An 18,551-nucleotide genomic window follows, 5' to 3' on the forward strand; every position below is an offset into this window, starting at 1 on the left:
GATCCCCAGTCAGTTTCACTCCAATCAACACCTGCACTCATGTGACAAGAGTGGCCCCTCAGTGAGTCAGACAAACAAGGATTCTAACGAGCCTCCATTGTTAGGAGAGTGAGAACAATTTGCAAGCAATCCAGCTTACATCACATCTCAGCTCCACACTCTCTATTTCTGAATTGAGAAAGCTCCTCGGATGAGAAGCGAAACGTCTTCAGCTACAGAATAGAAGTCCAGTTGTTTTTGTTTTTTTAACTTTTTTTGAATTTACCATGGCCTGGATGACTGAGAATCTACACCAGCATATCCTTTTTGCTTCAGAATCGGTTTTCTGTTAATCGGGCAGAGGTCTGAAGACTTGCACAGATGTGTGAATTCATTCATATTGGGGTGATTTTTCTCTGCTTGATCTGGAAAACATTTTCCGTCGGTGAGACAAGTTATTGAAGTCTGTTTTAACTCCAAATGTGCAGCTGTTACAGGAAACAGTTTTCTGTGGTTTTGTTTTCCACACAAACAAAGAGCTGGGTGAACATTTGCCACCTGAATGTCAGAGAATGTGGACATCCCCAGGTAAGTCTTTGGTGTCAGGCTGATGGGGACCAACACTCACCTTCTGTCGTAAGCAGCAGGGTCATCATGAGACAGTGGACTCTCAGCTCCAGCAGCAGATCCTGGATCACCTGCAGCAAATCGTTTGGGATTTCCAGAGCAGACAGTGCTTCGTGACAAGCCCTGGGTAAGAGAAAACAACCACCGGACTGATGAAAAACTAAACAGGTGGGCTGTGAACGAAGCGTTCAAACGTCCACACAAGCAGAGTGCGGACCTGACGGTGTGTATGATCTGTGTCAGCCAGGCTCCCGTCAGCTCTGTCTTGTCCTCCCAGCCTCCGTAAACGCTCAGCTCAGCTCGGGGCAGCGTGGTGGGGAGCAGAGCCCCCCGGATCAGCTTCACCAGCCTGTTGGTCAACTCTTCAATCATCTTCTGCAAAAGATGCAAACGGCATGAAATATTCCAAAAAGCCTCAAACTTAGAAAACAACATTTTGGTTTACGATGAACATCTTCTCGTACTTTAAAGTCGTTCTGTCTCTGTCTGGCGTTCTTCTTGGACTTCTCAACGTGGCCGGATTTCTCTCCGGTCTGCAGAAAAACGACAAAAAGACACTTTATCTCATTTGAAAACAAGCAGAAACAGAGGAACACTATCCTTGAAACGTTTTCCTTCCTCTTCGTGTTGCTTTAATGCACCTCTCTGGGCCTACAGCTGAGCTCTCAGCTTCATTTGGATGACTTCTTTACATCCAGTGAAGAATTTAAAGAGTTCAAAGCCCTTTAAGGTTCAGATGAATAATGTCTAGTGAAAAGTAAACCACATTTTTTAACATAAAGTTGCAGGATCAACCCATCTAAATGCATAAAATGTGTATTTTTTATTATTTTCACTGAAAATGCACATTTAATGGTTACTTTCTTGGTGTCAGTTCAATCTGTCCAGTGGTTCAGACTGATATTTTTGGGCAATAATGATGAACACTGATAATCACAGAGTTTAGGCAGCGCTTCTTTCTTGTTTCTGAAGCGTTTACCTCACTAAAAAGACTTCCATTCACGTAAGAGATCCAGAGCTTCCAGAAGTTGGGCAGCTGGCCGATCACCACGTCGGAGAGCTTCTCCACAAACTGCACCGGCTGTGGAGTTTCAAAACGCCAAGCTGCAGGAACGATAAAAACATATTATCTCCCTAAGCTCCGACTGTTAATAAACAGACAGCTACAACGTAAAGGTAGGGGGAGAAAAGTATCTCATGATTCAAAGAATTACATGACAAACTCATTCCTGGAAGAAATATAGTCATTTTTTTCTTTGTTTTTGTTGTTACCGTACTGAGTGCTACAAGGAGATTCCCCCAAGTGCTGTACATGACAAAAAGTGTCTCTCACACACACACACACACACACGGTGTGGTCAGAGGCAGGGAAGCCCCTCCTCGAACTCACTGCTGGGTCGCTGCGATCGGAGACTGCCCCCTCTCTTCAGAGACGCCGAGTGGCCGATCCTGCCGAGGGCGGACGGGCGGGTGTCCCCCTCCAGGTCCAGAGCTCCAACCCCCACTGAGGGACATGGAGACACGGAGACGTGGACACATGTCACAAATCAAATAAGCTGTTTTCACACCAAACGATCCGTCCTCGTCTTTACTGTATGAATGCTGAGTCAGCATTTAAACAATAAAGAATGCTGAGTCAGCATTCATGTTGTTTTCCTGTTTTCTTTCAAACTTCTGGTTGTGATATTTATATATCAGCTGTTTCAGAAGATGGGTGCTGGGACTTTCAAAATGTTTAAATGTTTTCACCAAAGAATCCAGAGTTTTTCCACAATTCCTTCATAAACATTGTTCTCGTTAAACTCCGCTTCACCACCGTCTTTATTTCGGCCTTTTTACGTTACTACCATTCTGCTACTTTGAGCTAATGTTCTGCTTCTTTCTGCTTTAACAAGCAGTCGTTCGGCGCTCAGGTTTGTGTTCTGATCCATTCCTGAGCCGACCCACAGCTGAGACAATGTTTTGTTTTTTTCCACGGGGGGGGGGGGCAAACCTTTGGACTGCAGGGGTAAAACGGGTTTATTTCAGCCACTCAGTTACACCACAGCTCCACTAGATGGCACCAGGGAGCTACACATACGCAGAGAACGAGGAGGAGCTGCGGCTGCACTCTTATCTCAGCAAGTGACTTAATTTCAGTGAAATCCGTCTGGAAGATAAGTTAAAGGTAACAGCAGGGGGGTGAAAGTCAGCAAGAATGAAAGTGAAACGGCAGCAGACCAAATCTAAAGAGCCAGGTTCGTGCAACGCTGCAAAACGCCTACATGGAGTTCGTCTAAACGAAGGGAGACAGACGGCCACATTTCCAAAACATGTGTCTGACACACACACACTCACACACACTCACAGAGGAGTGAGTCACAGGCTGAATGCTGTGTGTAAGCATGTGTTGAGAAATCCCCAAGCAGAGGAGCAAATGTGGTTGAGATGGTCGTGCACACAACACAGCAGAAAATGTAAGGAAATTCTCAACTGAGTCAGACTATCTGTAAACAGACGAAGGTTTCTCAAATCTCTCTCACACACACACACACACGCGCGCCATATAGAAGCAAAACAGTTGGTTGTCATGGTTTCCTGCCTTCTTACAGGGATGAGAGCTGCTGTTGGTTCAAGTGTCGACTAAACAACCAAAAAAAGCACAAATCTGAGAGAACTCCGAGGATCCTGCTTGTGTGAACCGAAGACTGTGCAGACTTTGTGTTTTACCTCCTCAGCTGTCTGAAGCTAAAGTCACTGAGCAGAAACACACACATGGTCTGCTCTATGTCTGAATGTACAACCACATTTCCAAAACAGCTGGCACGTCTGGTGAAATGTAAATAAAAACGGAACATAACAATTTGAAAATCTCATAAACCCATTTTTTATTCACAAAGGAACATAGTAAACATGTCACATGTTGAAGCTAAGAAATTGTACCAATTATCTGAAAAAAAAGGTAATTAAGAATCTTATGGCAGCAGCACATCTCAGAAAAGATGGGACAGGCCATGTTTACGGCTTTGAAGCTTCGGTTTTGTACAGGATTTTAGAACGTGTGCTCCCATCCAGACGTCTTTTTCAGCAAGACGATACTAAACCACTGATCATTGTATGTGGTGGCTTCAGCTCAGAAGAGTCTGGGTGCTGAACAGGCCGGCCTGAAGTCCAAATCTCTTTCCAATTAAAAACATTCGATGCACCATGAATCACAAAATCCAGCAAAGACGAGCCAGGACCCAGGACTGACCCTTTGGCTGTATTTTCCATTGTTATCACCCAGCTCTACCTCTCCATCCTCCCACCCCTCTCCTCTCCTCCCTCACTCAAATCTTGGTTTACTTCAAACCATCTCAAACTGAACAGTGCTAAAACAGAGTTCCTCTCAGCTGGGACTAAACCATCTCCGTCCAGGGCCGACAGTTTCTCCTGGCCCTCAGATTAAAAGTCTGGGTGTCATCCTCGACATTACACTGTCACTTCAGTCTCACATTAATAAGGTTACCCACCGTGGTGTCATTATCCGTCTGTCCTTCCCTCCCTCCCCTTCTCCACAGCCTCCTTACCTCCTTACCTCCACCTGAAATGAGGAACTCACTGCCTCTGTTCAAGTCTTGACTGAAAATCAGGATCACTTATTCCAACTAATCATACTGGCTCTTTATTGTTTTATGCTTTGTATTGTATTTATTTTTTATCTATTGTTTGAAAGGTGCCTATAAATAAAATGTATTATCAATCAGTTTTAAAATATGTTATTTTGCACAGTAATATAAATTTGCATACTGCTATAGTTGTGTATTTGCTTTTTAACCTACGTCGTCCTAAGAGTGCTTTACAAATAAAGTTTGAGTTGACTTTCAGTATATTTAAAGGATTCTTTTAGTGTTTTTGTTATTATTTTTATACAGTTTTTGTAGTTTTCATTAGTTACAGAAAAAAAACATTCTAAATGCCAAATTCTTCAACGATATATATTTAAAAAAATGAAACCGTTTTGCTAACTGTGTTGACGTTGGCTGAGGCCTGCAGTTAAATATGAATTCAGGCAGCCTGTAAAACTGAGGCATGCTGGGACTGTTTAGACATACGGAAGCAACTTTCATCGTCACGCTTCTTTACAAAAAAACCCTCTCTACGGTCCAACAAAGACGGATGGCTCCATTTCCCATTTAGGACAATTTATTGAGTCATTAACGGAGCAATAACTGGACCAAGGCAGCCTTTTGGTCTGGTATTCTCGACTAAACGGCTCACAGAACGATTCCAGTTAACGCGGATCCGGATGACCCATCGCAGCCACGAGGGAGTGAAAGTGATTGGAGGAGGAAGAGGAAGTCGCCCGCAGAGGGGACGGTGGAGGTAAGACGGGGGGGAGGAAGAGCATGGTTTGGGGGAATGTAGTGGATGTGGTTTCGTGATGATGGCTGTTCAGGCTCTGCCTTGGGTGGAGGGCTGTTTCAGGAGGTAAAGGTTTCTCACTGGGACCACAGAGAGAAGGTGGTAAAGGTGTTTGGGTCTGTGGGTGGAGGAGGTGAAGGGTGGAAAAGTGTACAACAAAATTAAAGATTGGTTTGGCCTTTCTGTATGAGTGGATGGCCTTTGCTTTGTGTACATGACGTCTGAAACCACTTGAATGAAGAATGACACTGTTTGTTTCACACCTACATGTAATATTTGGAGGTTTTTTCTCACCAGTGGGGAGGAGGAGGAGGAGGAGGAGGCATCGATGACTATCCATTTATTATAAACTGGATGTTTTACACACATCCAAACATCACTGGGCTGTAGGAAGCTTTCAGTAATTTCATAATGACTGACTTAAAATTACTATTATCCTACTTTTAGCTTTTAGATACGCTTTAAATACCTTTACCTTCTAAATATCCTTTTGCAAATTTTATTTTTTAACTAATGCTATGCTACATTATCTAGTGTTAGGTACTTATAGCTACCCTTTAACTATATACAGCTAGGATTTTGCCTCTTTTTAACTAGCCTTTTTCTACTTTTAGTTTCAGCTTTTTAGTAAATTTCAGCAGACATTCACAGAAAATGCAGTTGCTTTAGTTTGCTTTAAGTTTGAGCTCTTCAGCTGCAAAGTGTTTAAAAAAAGTTAAGTCAAACTGATGTACTGGTGTTTTTATGAAATAATAAATGATAAAGAAAATAAAGGCTTTTGTTTGTCCGTCCCTGATATGATGGTCGTGTCATCAGCTGTGAAGGGGCTAAAATCAAACCAGCCCAGGAAATCACTGTTAGCCTTAGCATTAGGTGTGTTTATGCTCCAGCTGCTCAGAGGGAAGCGGCCCTCTCACTCGCTGTATGTGTCTAAAATGTGGTTGGAGAATCTTCCTGAGTGGACGGTTTCACATCCACATTCTTCTGCTGGCTGATTTAACAGGAACAGCTTAATTGGGGTTAATTGTTCCAATCCATCTGTGAAGCTGCATGTGTGTGTGTGTGTGTGTGTGTGTGGTAACATGTCAGCTCTGAAACCCAAATCCAAAACCAATGCTCCCTCGCTTTCATCTTATTCATACGCTCATGAAAAAATAAACAGTCAGGCTTGGAAGAGAACAGGCATGGGAGGGCGGTGACGGAGAGGCAGCTGGATTTCTCCAGGCTCACATGACATCGACTCGCTGCTAAAGACGAGCTTTTCACTCACCTCTTTGGCCGCTGATGAACTCGTCTCTGCAGTTCTGCATCAGCTGCAGGATCCACTTGTGCTGAGCGTCGATGCACTGCCACGCTGGGTCACCTGGGGCGTGCAGGTCAGACAGGTACCTGCAGAAAAACAACGATTTCACAAATGAACGCTTGGCAGAAAATAAATAGGAATGCATTCATCTGGAGAGTCAGAGACACGTAAACTCATTTCTCCCACTATAAAAGAACTCAAAACATTTATTCCTTCAAAATAAGAGCAAAGTAATCATAACATGACACATAAATGAACAAAAGAACCTGTAAGGCATGAAAATCTGCTGATTAGGATGGTTAAAATTATTGTCATGTTCATTAAACAATCATTTAGACCATTCAAGTATTTAACAGTGAACACAATTAAAATAAGTAAGATTAAAAACAGAATAAGTTCTTAACTAATTAAGATTTTTAACCTCACATAGTCCATTTGTACCATAAAATGATGTAAAGCTAAGAAAAATTTAAAATAAAACACAAAGGTGTAAATAAAAAATAGTTTGGCAATTCTAATGGCTGCAAATGGGAAGTAAAATAAGCCGGTTTTATTTTCTATTATGTGCAAAAATCTGCTTACATGTTGACAAAAGTCACAAATAACATCTACAATTCCATGAAATATATCCAATCTGGTGTTTTAGTAGGAAAAACCCTCATATAAACATATGACATTAAAATGTTTGCTTAACAAATAATAAGTCTTCATAAAAGATAGTTAAAATGAAAAGATAAAAATGTTGTGCAGTTAGAGCCAATTATAATATAGATAATATAAATAAAGGAGGAAAACGAGTAAAAAAGGCTTTAAAGATGTTATTAAACATGAATATTATGTCAGATGCTTTTGGGGATCTTCAAAATGTTCAATATTATAAAAATACAGTTTTTTTTTAAAACACAGCTGAGATAAAGTAGGACAGTATTCCTTTATTTTTTTCTAAAAGTAAAGTAATATTTACCTTGAAAGCAAAACGTGTACTTTTTGCTCTTTAATGGTTTAATGAGTTTTTTGTGACAATATTTCGGTCATAAAGGAGACTGAAAATACCACTGAGAAATTGTTAGAAAACCTGTTTTTGTTCCATATGAACTAAATGATTTTCATGAATTTGGATCAGAATATTCTTTGGCAAATAAGCGCAAAATAAATCCAAACAATGAATCTAAAGTACATATCTGTTTAATTATTCTAAGACGCCGACAAACAAATGTGTTAAAAGAGAGTATTCTTATGATCTCTGTTAAAATAAAGGCATGAATCAAGTTTTGATTTATTTTTTTTTTCCTTTGAAGGTCACAAACATGTTTTCCAATCTGTGCGGACAGATCTGCGGGTCCACTGTCATCCTGAAAACCAGCTGCACGCTCGGTTCTCGATAGGTCTGAGCGAGCCCCTCACGAACAAAACAATGGAGCACACATGCACAGAGCCCCCCCTCAACCCTCCACGTGAAGAGTAAACAGGAGCTGAGTGGGCGTTCAGAGCTGTGCAGGGCTAATGCACCAGGATGAAAGATGTTACCATGTGGTTGAGAGCTGGTCTCTGTGATCCTGACAGGTTGGTCCTAACAATAATAAATCGGCAGAGACCACAAGTATGAACGGACAGATGGGTACAGGAGTGGGAGAAAGAAAAAAGCACCAGAGCCACAGAAGAGAAAGATGAGAGGATCCATGGAGTGAAGAAAGTGAGAGGCAGAAAAGAAAAATTGTAGCTTCGGTAAACAAAGATATAAACAGACATAAAAGAAACCAAAAGTCTGAAAGTTTCATGGCCACTGGATGCTTGGCACGTATGAAGCATAAAGGCCCAGTCATTTTGAAGACAACAAAGGACGGGACTGTGGCGAGACCTGATGTATCTCTTCTGGTCATGAAGCGTCGACGGCGTCTGCAGCAGTTTGTCCAACAGGAGCCGCCTGAGAGCTTCAATCCTCGTCTCCACCTCCGCGTAAACTGAGACGGTGAAACGCAAACCGTTAAAAAAAAGAGCCAAAGTCTTCTCTAGGTTAAAAACATCAAAAAGTGCAGAAAGTTTTACCTTTTTTGAAAACTGCAACTTCTGTGTTGCCAAACAGAGATTTGGCTTTCTCATAGTCATTGATCACCACATCGTAATCTCCCTGGGAAGAAACATTAGTAATTATTAGAGGTTTTTTTTTAAATAACTCATCAATCATGACACGCGGTGTGTATTTAAGCCTCTCTAGCTCCACCCTCTGGTTCAAAGTCATCCAAGCTGCACCTCAAAACAAATATACAATAAAAAGTGAGGATAGATGGAGCAGAAGTGATCTGACAATTTATGAAAAAGAGCTGAAACTTTGAGAAAAATATTAATTATTACACAGTTCAGCGTCTTGTCCTCGCGTGTGGATTTCTCAAAGTAAGATCAGAAAGAATCACTAGATGTTTGAACAGTTTAAGGTGGTATTTTTTAAACCAAAAACACAGAAACAAGTCAGGAATGTGCAGAAATAATTATTTGCACTTTTATGTTTCTACGATTGGAAAAAAAGCTGTAACTAAAAGCTTGACTTTTTATTCTCCATGCATGGTTGCCATTTTTAGGTTTTTATTTACTAACTCAAGTTCTGCAGGTTTAATATTTCGACATTAGAAGGGAACAAAGGAACCAGTAAAACAAGGTGCAAGTAAGTCTGATGTTGGAAAAATACCAGAATATTAAAGCCGATATATCATGCCTTTTAGATATTTCCTTTATCTTCAGTATTTTAGATTAATTTTACCAACATAAAGGGTCTGCAAAGTTGAACTCCACAACAAGAAGATTTACTGTAACGTTGAAGTGAGTGTTAGCCGTCCAAGCTTTTCCTCCCGGACTTTCTGACATCACCACGAAACGCGTTCGCTGACGCCAAACAAAAACAAGCAGCTGCCTCTCACTTCATGCAGGGTTGGAAAGAAGACGGAGGGGAAAACAGGTGTCGCAGCAAAAAGAAATAGAAATTAAATGTGTTACAACAAAGGCGAGGGTTTGTCCGCCGCCTTTCAAGGCAGAGTTTTAAACGAAAATCGTCTTACGCTGAGAAATAATGGATTTACAAGTCTGGTCAAAACCTGTAAATGAGCTCAGAGTAGATGTCAGGGATGACTCTCAGCTACAACCACACCGAAGCTACCTCAAAACATGTCAAACTGACTGAGTTGAAGCCATTTTTGTGTTTTTTTAAGGACAACTGGGTGGGACAGCCACGTTCAAGATATTAATCAGTTGGAGATGAACATATAACCATTATTTTCATGAAAACTTGTTCAGTGGTCCATGGAATATTTTGCTAACACACAATCACACACATGGACACGGGTAAAAACACTGTTGTCCAACTTCACCTTTCGGTGGCGCGTCCCAATAATTTATTTTTAGTTTATAAGTGTATAAGCGACCATAAAAAGAATGGTTGGTAAAATAAATGTCTGTATCAAACTGATTTCTGTTCAGATTCTTTTATAGAAAACATGTTTCACTTTGACACAAATCTAAGAAAGGTTTAGGTCAAAGACATCACGGAAAAACAGCTCTGAGCTGTCTGCTCAAACGAGTTTTCAAGTGTAAACCATCATTACTTTTATCAACTTCAATAAACGTCACATCGCACACATCTAAGGACTCAAACAATCAACAAACTGGAGCCGGAGCAAAAAGCAGGTGGCTCTAATTCTGTATTTGGCTCTTTGTTTCGGAGATTTTCTGCACTCGTCTTTGTGCAAAGTACCTTCTGGATATTGCGTTCGATGTTGAGTGGCAGGTTGAAGAGAAACTTGAAACGCTGCAGGACGTTGAGTGCATTGCGTGTGGAGTCAGCTTTGTCTTTCCGTCCCAAGACCTCCTGGAAGAGAGTATCTGCGGTATCGCTCGCGCCTGAAAGTTAGAGAGGGAAAGAGGTGGGAGAAAATGAGAAACTGGGATCCTGTATAAATAAATGTCCATACCACATTTCCCTCTTATTGCCGGTCTCTGGTTTTCCTCTTTCTCTGGGTGTTATTTGACACAAAAAGAAGAGGAGTGGGAATTAAGTTGTTAGGAAGAAAGTGACAACTGTCTCCTAGTCTGCTTGTAGGGACCTCTGCAGCTAAAAAGCTTTGTGGGTGGCCTTGGTTATCCCGTCAGATAGAAAAGAGAAAACAAAGTTCTTCTAATCAAAACACAACTCCACCCCCACGACCAAATCCCTGAAGGAAAAACAGCAAAGAAAAAAAAAGAACAGAGGAATATTTATAACATTTTCTCTTACCAATCGGCTTTCTCATGGAGCTGACATTTCAAAAAGCAGCTCTGTGATTGGCTGACCGGCGCTGTGCGTTTGATTCATTGGGTTTTGGGGGATGAGCGCAGGCCGAGGCCCATTGGGCCAACGGGCCTTTTAGCCTGGGCTGGCGGGGATGAAAGATACGTCCGGCTAAGAGGTTTATTTACTCTACACTTCAGGAAAAGAGCCGGCTTATTGACCCTCCATTAGCGGAGCCTCATTATCATGTCTAACATACGGCGAGGGGGACGCAGGTTCTGCAGGGGGCTCTGGGTCCAACAGAACTCAACGAACACACACAGTTCAGATGAGACTGTTTGTATTAACTGATGAACACAGATACTGAACATTTTCATCATGTTGAATATTCACAGCTTTGACATTTATTTAGGGTGATAACCGGGATCAGAAATGATTCAAACTTACGGTTGAGGATGTTCTCTAACCGCTGGGTCATTGATCCCGCCACCTTCTCTGTGCCGTCAGACTCCAGCTTCTGGTGGATAGCTGGGAGGGAAAAACAAACTAAATTTAAATTATAACTCAACCGATACACCAAAAACCTTAAACACCTTTGTAAGGGTGATGAGAAATATGCAGCGTAACCAGTCCCTAAAGACGGGAACATTTTTAGCTGCAGGAACTGAAGGTAAAACAATAAACAGGCTCGGCCCCAGTGGTAGATGTGAGATAACCTCACTGGTTCTCCACCCACTACAAACTGTTCCCACACAGCAAGGACATGACCTCGACCCAGACTCGACTGTACTGGATCAATTCACCCAACTCTACCAGCACCGGTCAGGGTCCTGGGACACTTAAAGCTTTTTAACCAGGAGTTCAAACCTGTCCTCTGTGGAAGACATCTGTCTCCCACCCACCGATTTGCTGTCTCCAGAGGACATTTAAGGCTTTTCAGTGAGGCTGAATGTGAAGGGGTGGGGCTTTGGTACCTTACAAAGGTTGGGGGATTTAAAAAGAAATTGTGATTTAACAACATTTTGTTTGCCAGGAAGTCACGAGGATCAGATGTAAAATTACACAAAAAAATAACACATAGGAGGTTTTGATGCCAGCAAGGAAAATGGGAGAAGTGGGGCAGAAACCCTCTGATGGCTTGTGTCTAACACTGACACAACATGGATAAATCTGATGCTACCCTTCCACGATAATGAATAAACACAACTGTTGGAACTGGAGTCAGAAAGCTCCAGTTTGTCTCATCAGCCCCAGAAACTTTGTGGTTTGTCAACATCCATTCTGTTTTTGAGATTTTACCTGTTTATGCAGAGATGCCAGCTGATTAAAGATAATTAAACTTGATAATTACTCGAGAATGTTCTGGAAATACAGAGTCTTCATTTTTTTTATTTTTAATAAACTGCTTGTCAGAATCATCTTTTGTTGGGATTTTATTAATCAAAGTGGATCGATGGAGATGGTTCAGCTTCTCTTTGTTTTAGTGGTTGTTCTGATTGTTGTTGGACTCGCTGTGGTCACTTTAAGCTGTAATGTTCTCTGTTGATCAGAGGTGCGTTAGTTATTTTCACCTGTTTAAAGCAGCTCAATGTGCTGTGATTTTCACAGAAATATCAGCAGTCCTGACAGCCCTCTGTGTGGCGTAGATGTGTGTGTTTGCACAAAAATGTTTGGGGTACATAATTTACCACCAAGCGTGAACAGAGCTGTCGGAGCTGATGACTTCCTGGCAAATCACCTTAAAACCCATCTGTACCAAGTCTTTAGGATACTAGCAAATCTGTTCATAAATAAACAAGAAATCATTTATTTTCTACATTTTTTATGTGTATGCTATCACATACTAAAAGGCATACAGTAAACAGTTGATTTTAATAAAGAACCGTTTCAATGATCTGAAACATGAAAAACTTTACAGAATAGAGGGGATTTGAAGGGAAAACAGAGAGAGGAAAAAGGCAGAGTGGTGAATAAATAAATGGTGAGCAGTCGTGGGCAGCTGGAGGGTGGGTTTATTGACAGAGTGGACCACACCTGAAGAGACGACCCCTCATGCAAAGTTGAGAAGTGACACAAATATGTAACAAGCATTTTTTTATCTCAAGGATGGGGACCAGGTACAAGATGACAAAAAAGTAAAGTAATTCTCTGTTTAAAGTGGCTGTGAGCAGAGTTTGACAGCAGAGGCAGCGGGAGGTAAAGCGAAAGAGGGGGAAGTTCTGTAAATAAATATGGGTCCATTCTGACAGACAGAAGCCTCGAGGCAGACCGAGGTATTTCCAAAACAGGCTGTTCCAACACTAATCAGGACGGACATCGCTGGACTTTAAAACCTAACCAGCAGCAAACGTGACTGGGTGCAGGCTGGGATGTGTGTGTGAATGCAGGACTGATGGGGCCCGAGCACAAAGGAAGACACACACTCCGCAGGTCTGCTTCACGTCTCCAGACTCCCCTTTGCCCTGCTGCCAGCTGTGTGTCCTCCGAGCCTGTCACACACCGAGGGGCTGATGACGTTACAGCTAAGCTAAACATCGGGTCAGGGTCCGGATAACACCCCGAGCCAAGGCCTGAGGAAGAGCTGCAGCTCCAGCTTCACTTCCTGGAACCACGGAGGTTTTTAAAAAAAGAAAGAATAAAGATAAAAATACAGAGTCCCTGGTTTCTAAAGCTGGAGATGTTTTGACTGCTGCAGGGGCTGGGGACACGGGGAGCGGGCCCTGGGAATCTTTCATTTTTGGAGTACGGTAGCTGTTCCGTTTCCTGCATCACTGGGAGACTTCCTTTTCACACAACAATGAAAAACCTCAAATTTCAACATTTTAGTGGCAACAATCCTGTGTTCCCTGACAGTCTGTCACTCATTCAGTCACACAGAGGGTGAAGGGCCCCGTTTGTCCTTAAGGACCAAAACTTTCCATCTCTTTCACCAGTTTGTGGACTTTCACATGAAGTGTTTACAGAATTATAATTCTCATTTAATAAATAAAAAAAGGAGAAGAAAAAAACCTAATTAAACTGTATACATTAAAGAAGAACATGCTTGAAAATGAATGTTGGATTAAACAGAACATTTACAATACTGTAGATAAACTAAAGTTTAACACTGGCCACCTGGTTCAAAGCAGCTTATCTGATCTACCAGATACTGTTCTGAATCTAAAGATGAGCGTTACGACCTACAGTGAGATCCACACAACAAACAGAAAAAATAAGGAGTAGATGGAAACCAGGCAGCACAACCTGTCCGGAGCCGAGCTGTGAGGCCTCCAACTGAACCGACATGACCCGCGCACAAGCAGCGCCAGTTTTATTACCTGGAAGTTGTCGACTAATTAAACAGAATTAAATGGGGTTTTTTAAAGCTAATGTTTTAATCCTTCTCAATAAAAAGGTCTGTTTTGCTGAGATTTTATTAATTAGGGTGAAAAACCAGAACACTGCGTGGTGAGTAAGTGTGGTAAGTGTGTTTCTTCTGATTATTTTTGGACCCACTGTGGTCATGTGTCAATCCCAGAACATCACTCTGAGCCTTATATTCACTGAAACACAGTGAAGTGTGTAAAACACCTGAGCTTCATTGTGGCAGATTTTTACAGGTTAAAATCCTCACTCTTTGCTCTGCCACATCATTACCATTAAAACTCTAATTAAAAAGTGTCTGAATGCCCAACAGACACAACAGCATCTCAGATCCAAATAGAAACCAGAACAAAAAACTCAGATTTTTTATAGCCCTCCAAAAGGGAAAAAAAGTCTCAAGCGTTGTTCTATTTCTGTGTAACCACCAGCTGCTACATAAGAGTAAAAACAAAGTTAGTCAACTTTCAGCACAATGTTTGGAGACTCTGGAAGAAGAGGCTTTCTCAGCTTTGTTAACCACATCTCTGTGTTTCGACAGCTACAGACATAATTCAAGATATAATAAATGGTTAGATAAGCACGAATGTTGCCATGAAATAAGAGGAAGTCATGTAAGCATGACTCAGTACTCAGTTTAAACTCTGGAACATGAAAATGAGAATACTTTGTATGCAAATCATATAAGTAATAATATAGTCCTACTTAGAAAAAGGTCAATAGTCACTAAAGTGCTGAGCATGTAATTATCATCAATGGTTGTGGAGACACGCCCCATTAAAGGTTTCTGCCTAAAAGCAATCAGATAAAGTTTAAAAACAAAGAATATCTAGGATTACTGAATATCTAAAGAAGTGATTGACAGAAACTCTGTCCTTTGTCTTACTGTTTTCCTAATATTGTTTATATGTTATTGGGTAGGACTAGTGCCTTTGTTGTGCTGAAAATGGTGGCAAAATCTTTTCATTTCCAATATTTTTAACAGAAAAAACGTGTACAGAATCTGAATTTTCAACATATAAATCACCTGTTGGAACAGAATCAATTTGTAATTAGAGGTTCTACTAATTGTAATAAGTGTAAAGACATTTTTCTGCACTCGTATTTGAAAGTCTTCAAGTGTAAGTACTTGTACTCAGTTTGTGGTAATGGTGCATCCCTAAAAAAATGACATACTTAAAAGAATGAATAATCACTTGGCTTTAGCAAACGTTTTGAGGGCAGGCTGCTTGATTGAGTACTGCTGATCGACACTTTGGAAGCTCTAAGATTACAACCTGTTTGCCAAAAGCAGAAATTAGTCAACTGATCCAAACCGCTTCGTAATTGACAAGGTTTCTGGCTTGCAGAGTCAAAAGTCTAAACTCAGTTTAGCAGGGAGTTCAGAGGTCTGGACTTTGCTGTTGGAGAGAGTTGAAGTGTGCTATATTGGAAAGCAATTAAGAAGCAGTTAGTGTGAGAAAGGTCCCGCTGTTTGCTCTGAACATTTTCGACCCAGATTTGGCCTCCTGGGCAGCCTGACACCACGCTAAAAAATAACTCCGACTTCAATTAAAGTCATTAATAAAAATCTCACATGCGAGCGGAGCCGGAAATAAACACAATCGGGAGACGAGAATGTCACGATGCAGACTGAGAGTTATGTGAGCACAACAACACGGGTTCTTTACAAATTCCTATGTCTCAGGTCTCAGGTAAGGTTCATCTGGAATGACTCAGAACAACAGGAACCTGCCAAACTCTGCAGACACACAAAGACAGGATGGACGTTCACTCTGACAGCTGTGCTAACCAGCTCCACAAGCTGCGTGCCGGCTGGTATGTTGGTTTGGCCGACCGCAGATCATGTAAAGAATATATCCACTTGAGCTAAGCATTCTGTGCGACTACTTCATTTTTCAACACTGAGAGCCAAAGCTTGGCCCAAAAAGGATGCTGTAGGGCTGTAATGAGTCATAGTGAGAAGACAGGGGTCTGGAAGTTTAAAAAATTTACTTTCAAGTCCTGCTGCTGGTCCAAATATGAGACAATGTTTATCTTTCTGAGGGGGAAAAAAACCTTTTGAAATGTAGGAGACATACAACATTCAACTGCAGTACCCGCCGCTGTTCTACTGAACTCGTTGGTAGTTTGAGACGCTGCTGCCCAACTCGTTCCTGTTTGGTCTGAATACAACATGAGGGAACCATTCCCACTTCACCCAAAAATCCTTTACAGGATAATTCATGATTTAAAAGCTGAATTTATTTATTTTCTGTGCACATGACATAAGTATAAATGGATCCAAATAAAAACTAGCATTCCTTGGAGGAATGCATGTCGCCCACCACCAACATTTCAAACAAAGATCTCAAGCGACAGGACAAAGTATCTTTTAGGGGTGATTCTCAGCAACTACCACACCAAGATATTTGCTCTGTTAAAGCCATTTTTGTGTTTGCTAAGTAGATTGAGGCCTGTGTACAGCTCCAGGATCAGGAGCATTTCTGGGTTATTATGGGTGGAAATCTTTAGGAACCTCACGATTTGATTATGAATGTGATTCAGAGGGAAGCTATGGGATTATGCAAATCTATGCACAAATTAAAAGCTTTAACCTCATTAATAAAGACAGATGCATTATGGTAAATTTAGCAATTATTAACAGACAAATTCTTCAGGGTTCAGCAAAGAAAAGATGAAAAAAAGCTTTACTGCAACATGTTTCAGCTGAAGGAAGCTACGGTAACTCCACTAGCAACTACTCTGACTCTCTTGAAGTGGTAGCACAGATTAATGTCAGCAAAAGCCATGTTTACATTTGCAAACCGATCCAGAATCTTCCATCTAAAAGTAGATTTTACCTCCCACCCCCGAGCTTTAATTCAGAAGTCCTGAATATTAACTGCGGTGACGGGTCGTAAAGATGAATGAAGTTCTGTTCTCTGTGGTGACGGGCCACTGGAGCACATACATGGTGCTTCCTGCGTCCCTCAGGACCGTACACTTCCCATTGATGCAGCGGGCACACAGTAGGCACGCTCAGTCTGAACGTGAGAACGACTGAGCATTGTTCCCGTTGGTCATATTGGGCCCGTTATCAGCACCATCAGTCCTAATACTCGGGCTCGCATTGTGTTGGGCTGCTCCGTTTATTTACATTCAGCCAGTAACAATGAAAACATTGCCTCTGCTCCTACCGGGGCACAAACACATGGAAAGCAATAATAATAAAGATGGAGGCAGAAGAAGTGTATGTATAAATAGTAAGGGGAAGTAACTGTGGCCGAGCGGAGAGTAAACAGACAAAAGCATGAATGATGAAGTGAACAATTGATTTGAAGTACCTGGCAGAGCGACAGCGGTCAGTCTCGGCTACACCTTGAAATCTTTCTGGCATCTGAAGGTCAGCGAGTGTGTTTATAAGTGAGGCTGTGTGACAGGTGAGGGCTGATCTCATTTTGATGGAGGTGAATTAGGCATGTTGTGGTTGGCTGCTGTAACTGTAGCGCAAAGTGGAGGGTTTTCACACAGCGGCCAAATGAGCCGCTTTAATCAACCGCTGCTCAACCACATGTGGGAGAAAGAGGAAAAAATCCAAAGGCCAACAAAAATCAAGAGCTACTTTCAGAGCCGAGAGGAGGAGTGTTGGTTGAATACATAAATGTGTGAATCTGTTTTACCCGACAGAGCGTCCTGAGCCTCGAAGAACGTGCTGAGGCCTCCCTTCACGTAACCCAGACTTCCCTCGTTCTTCTTCGTAGCCTGTTTCTTCAGATTGTTGGCTGCAGCCTTCAGGTGCTCAAAACTGTTAAAAAAAGAAATAAAGACAGAATAAAGATGCCATTTAATCCACAGAAATCTGATCAGACTCTTTTTCTCCAGGTCCAGAATCCCTTGAAGGAATGCATGTCGCCCACCACCTTTTTATGCCAGAATTTGATTTTATTTTTTTAAATTAAGATCATCTCATGCTGGATCATCTCATGGGACAGCCGTTTGGCCAAACCTTTCAACTACTACCACATTTTTAATAAAATATTTGTAAAAACGACTGAGGTATAGCCATTTTTCTGTTTGCTGAGGAGGAAATCTTAAATAGGGTTTCATTAAATAATCCCTCCAGTGGTTCATGAGATATTTTACTAACAGTAAAAATCAAGGCCCACAGACAGGCAAAACCAATAATGCTTTCCTGGCAGGTGATAACCTGTGGAGATCAAATCATATTAAAGGGGGAAATAAACAGGTATGCTGCAAGTTTCAGCAAGGAAAAGCCGAACGCTTGGATTTCTGAGAGTCTGAAGGCATCTGGAGCCGCTGTGAGGACGTGTTTCTGTGTGTCGGGAGTCTTGAGTGAGGTTTCCTCTGCAGGAAGAAACAGTCACCCGGTGAGGTCCAAACAGAGGCCCCTGGTCATGCTGGATCCTTGGGGTCTGGGTTACTGGGAGGCTAGGCAGGGGGGACAGGAAGCCAGGAATGTCCAAAATAACTCTCCTCTGCCCCGACGTGACAGTCTTCTGGGTCAACAGGGTGCCTTCTTCACACCCGTCCCTGTTCTGTGAACTGACGGCGTAGAGGTTTAAGAATAAAACAGTTTAACGAACTGTTTTCATCGTCAAATGTTTCATTTAAACACTTCTTTATCATAGAGTTGTTGCCATA

At 41.7% G+C, this 18,551-nt stretch overlaps 1 protein-coding gene across 3 annotated transcripts in view; it reads right to left on the reverse strand.

Annotated features, from left to right (window-relative positions):
- The window catches only part of exoc2 (exocyst complex component 2), a 118,026-nt gene that overhangs the window by 14,559 nt on the left and 84,916 nt on the right, over nt 1-18,551 (reverse strand). For all 3 annotated transcript variants that reach the window (XM_017440451.3, XM_037973999.1, XM_017440453.3), the window contains exons 6-16: nt 17,570-17,694; nt 10,995-11,075; nt 10,035-10,180; nt 8,339-8,420; nt 8,151-8,253; nt 6,260-6,378; nt 1,997-2,110; nt 1,586-1,710; nt 1,071-1,139; nt 824-981; nt 608-729 (exon numbers count right to left, since the gene is read on the reverse strand). In XM_017440451.3, coding sequence (XP_017295940.1) covers nt 608-729; nt 824-981; nt 1,071-1,139; nt 1,586-1,710; nt 1,997-2,110; nt 6,260-6,378; nt 8,151-8,253; nt 8,339-8,420; nt 10,035-10,180; nt 10,995-11,075; nt 17,570-17,694 — 1,244 coding nt within the window. The remainder of the gene's footprint in view (nt 1-607; nt 730-823; nt 982-1,070; nt 1,140-1,585; nt 1,711-1,996; nt 2,111-6,259; nt 6,379-8,150; nt 8,254-8,338; nt 8,421-10,034; nt 10,181-10,994; nt 11,076-17,569; nt 17,695-18,551) is intronic.

This window comes from Kryptolebias marmoratus, linkage group LG24 (assembly GCF_001649575.2).
Source record: "Kryptolebias marmoratus isolate JLee-2015 linkage group LG24, ASM164957v2, whole genome shotgun sequence".
NCBI lineage: Eukaryota > Metazoa > Chordata > Actinopteri > Cyprinodontiformes > Rivulidae > Kryptolebias > Kryptolebias marmoratus.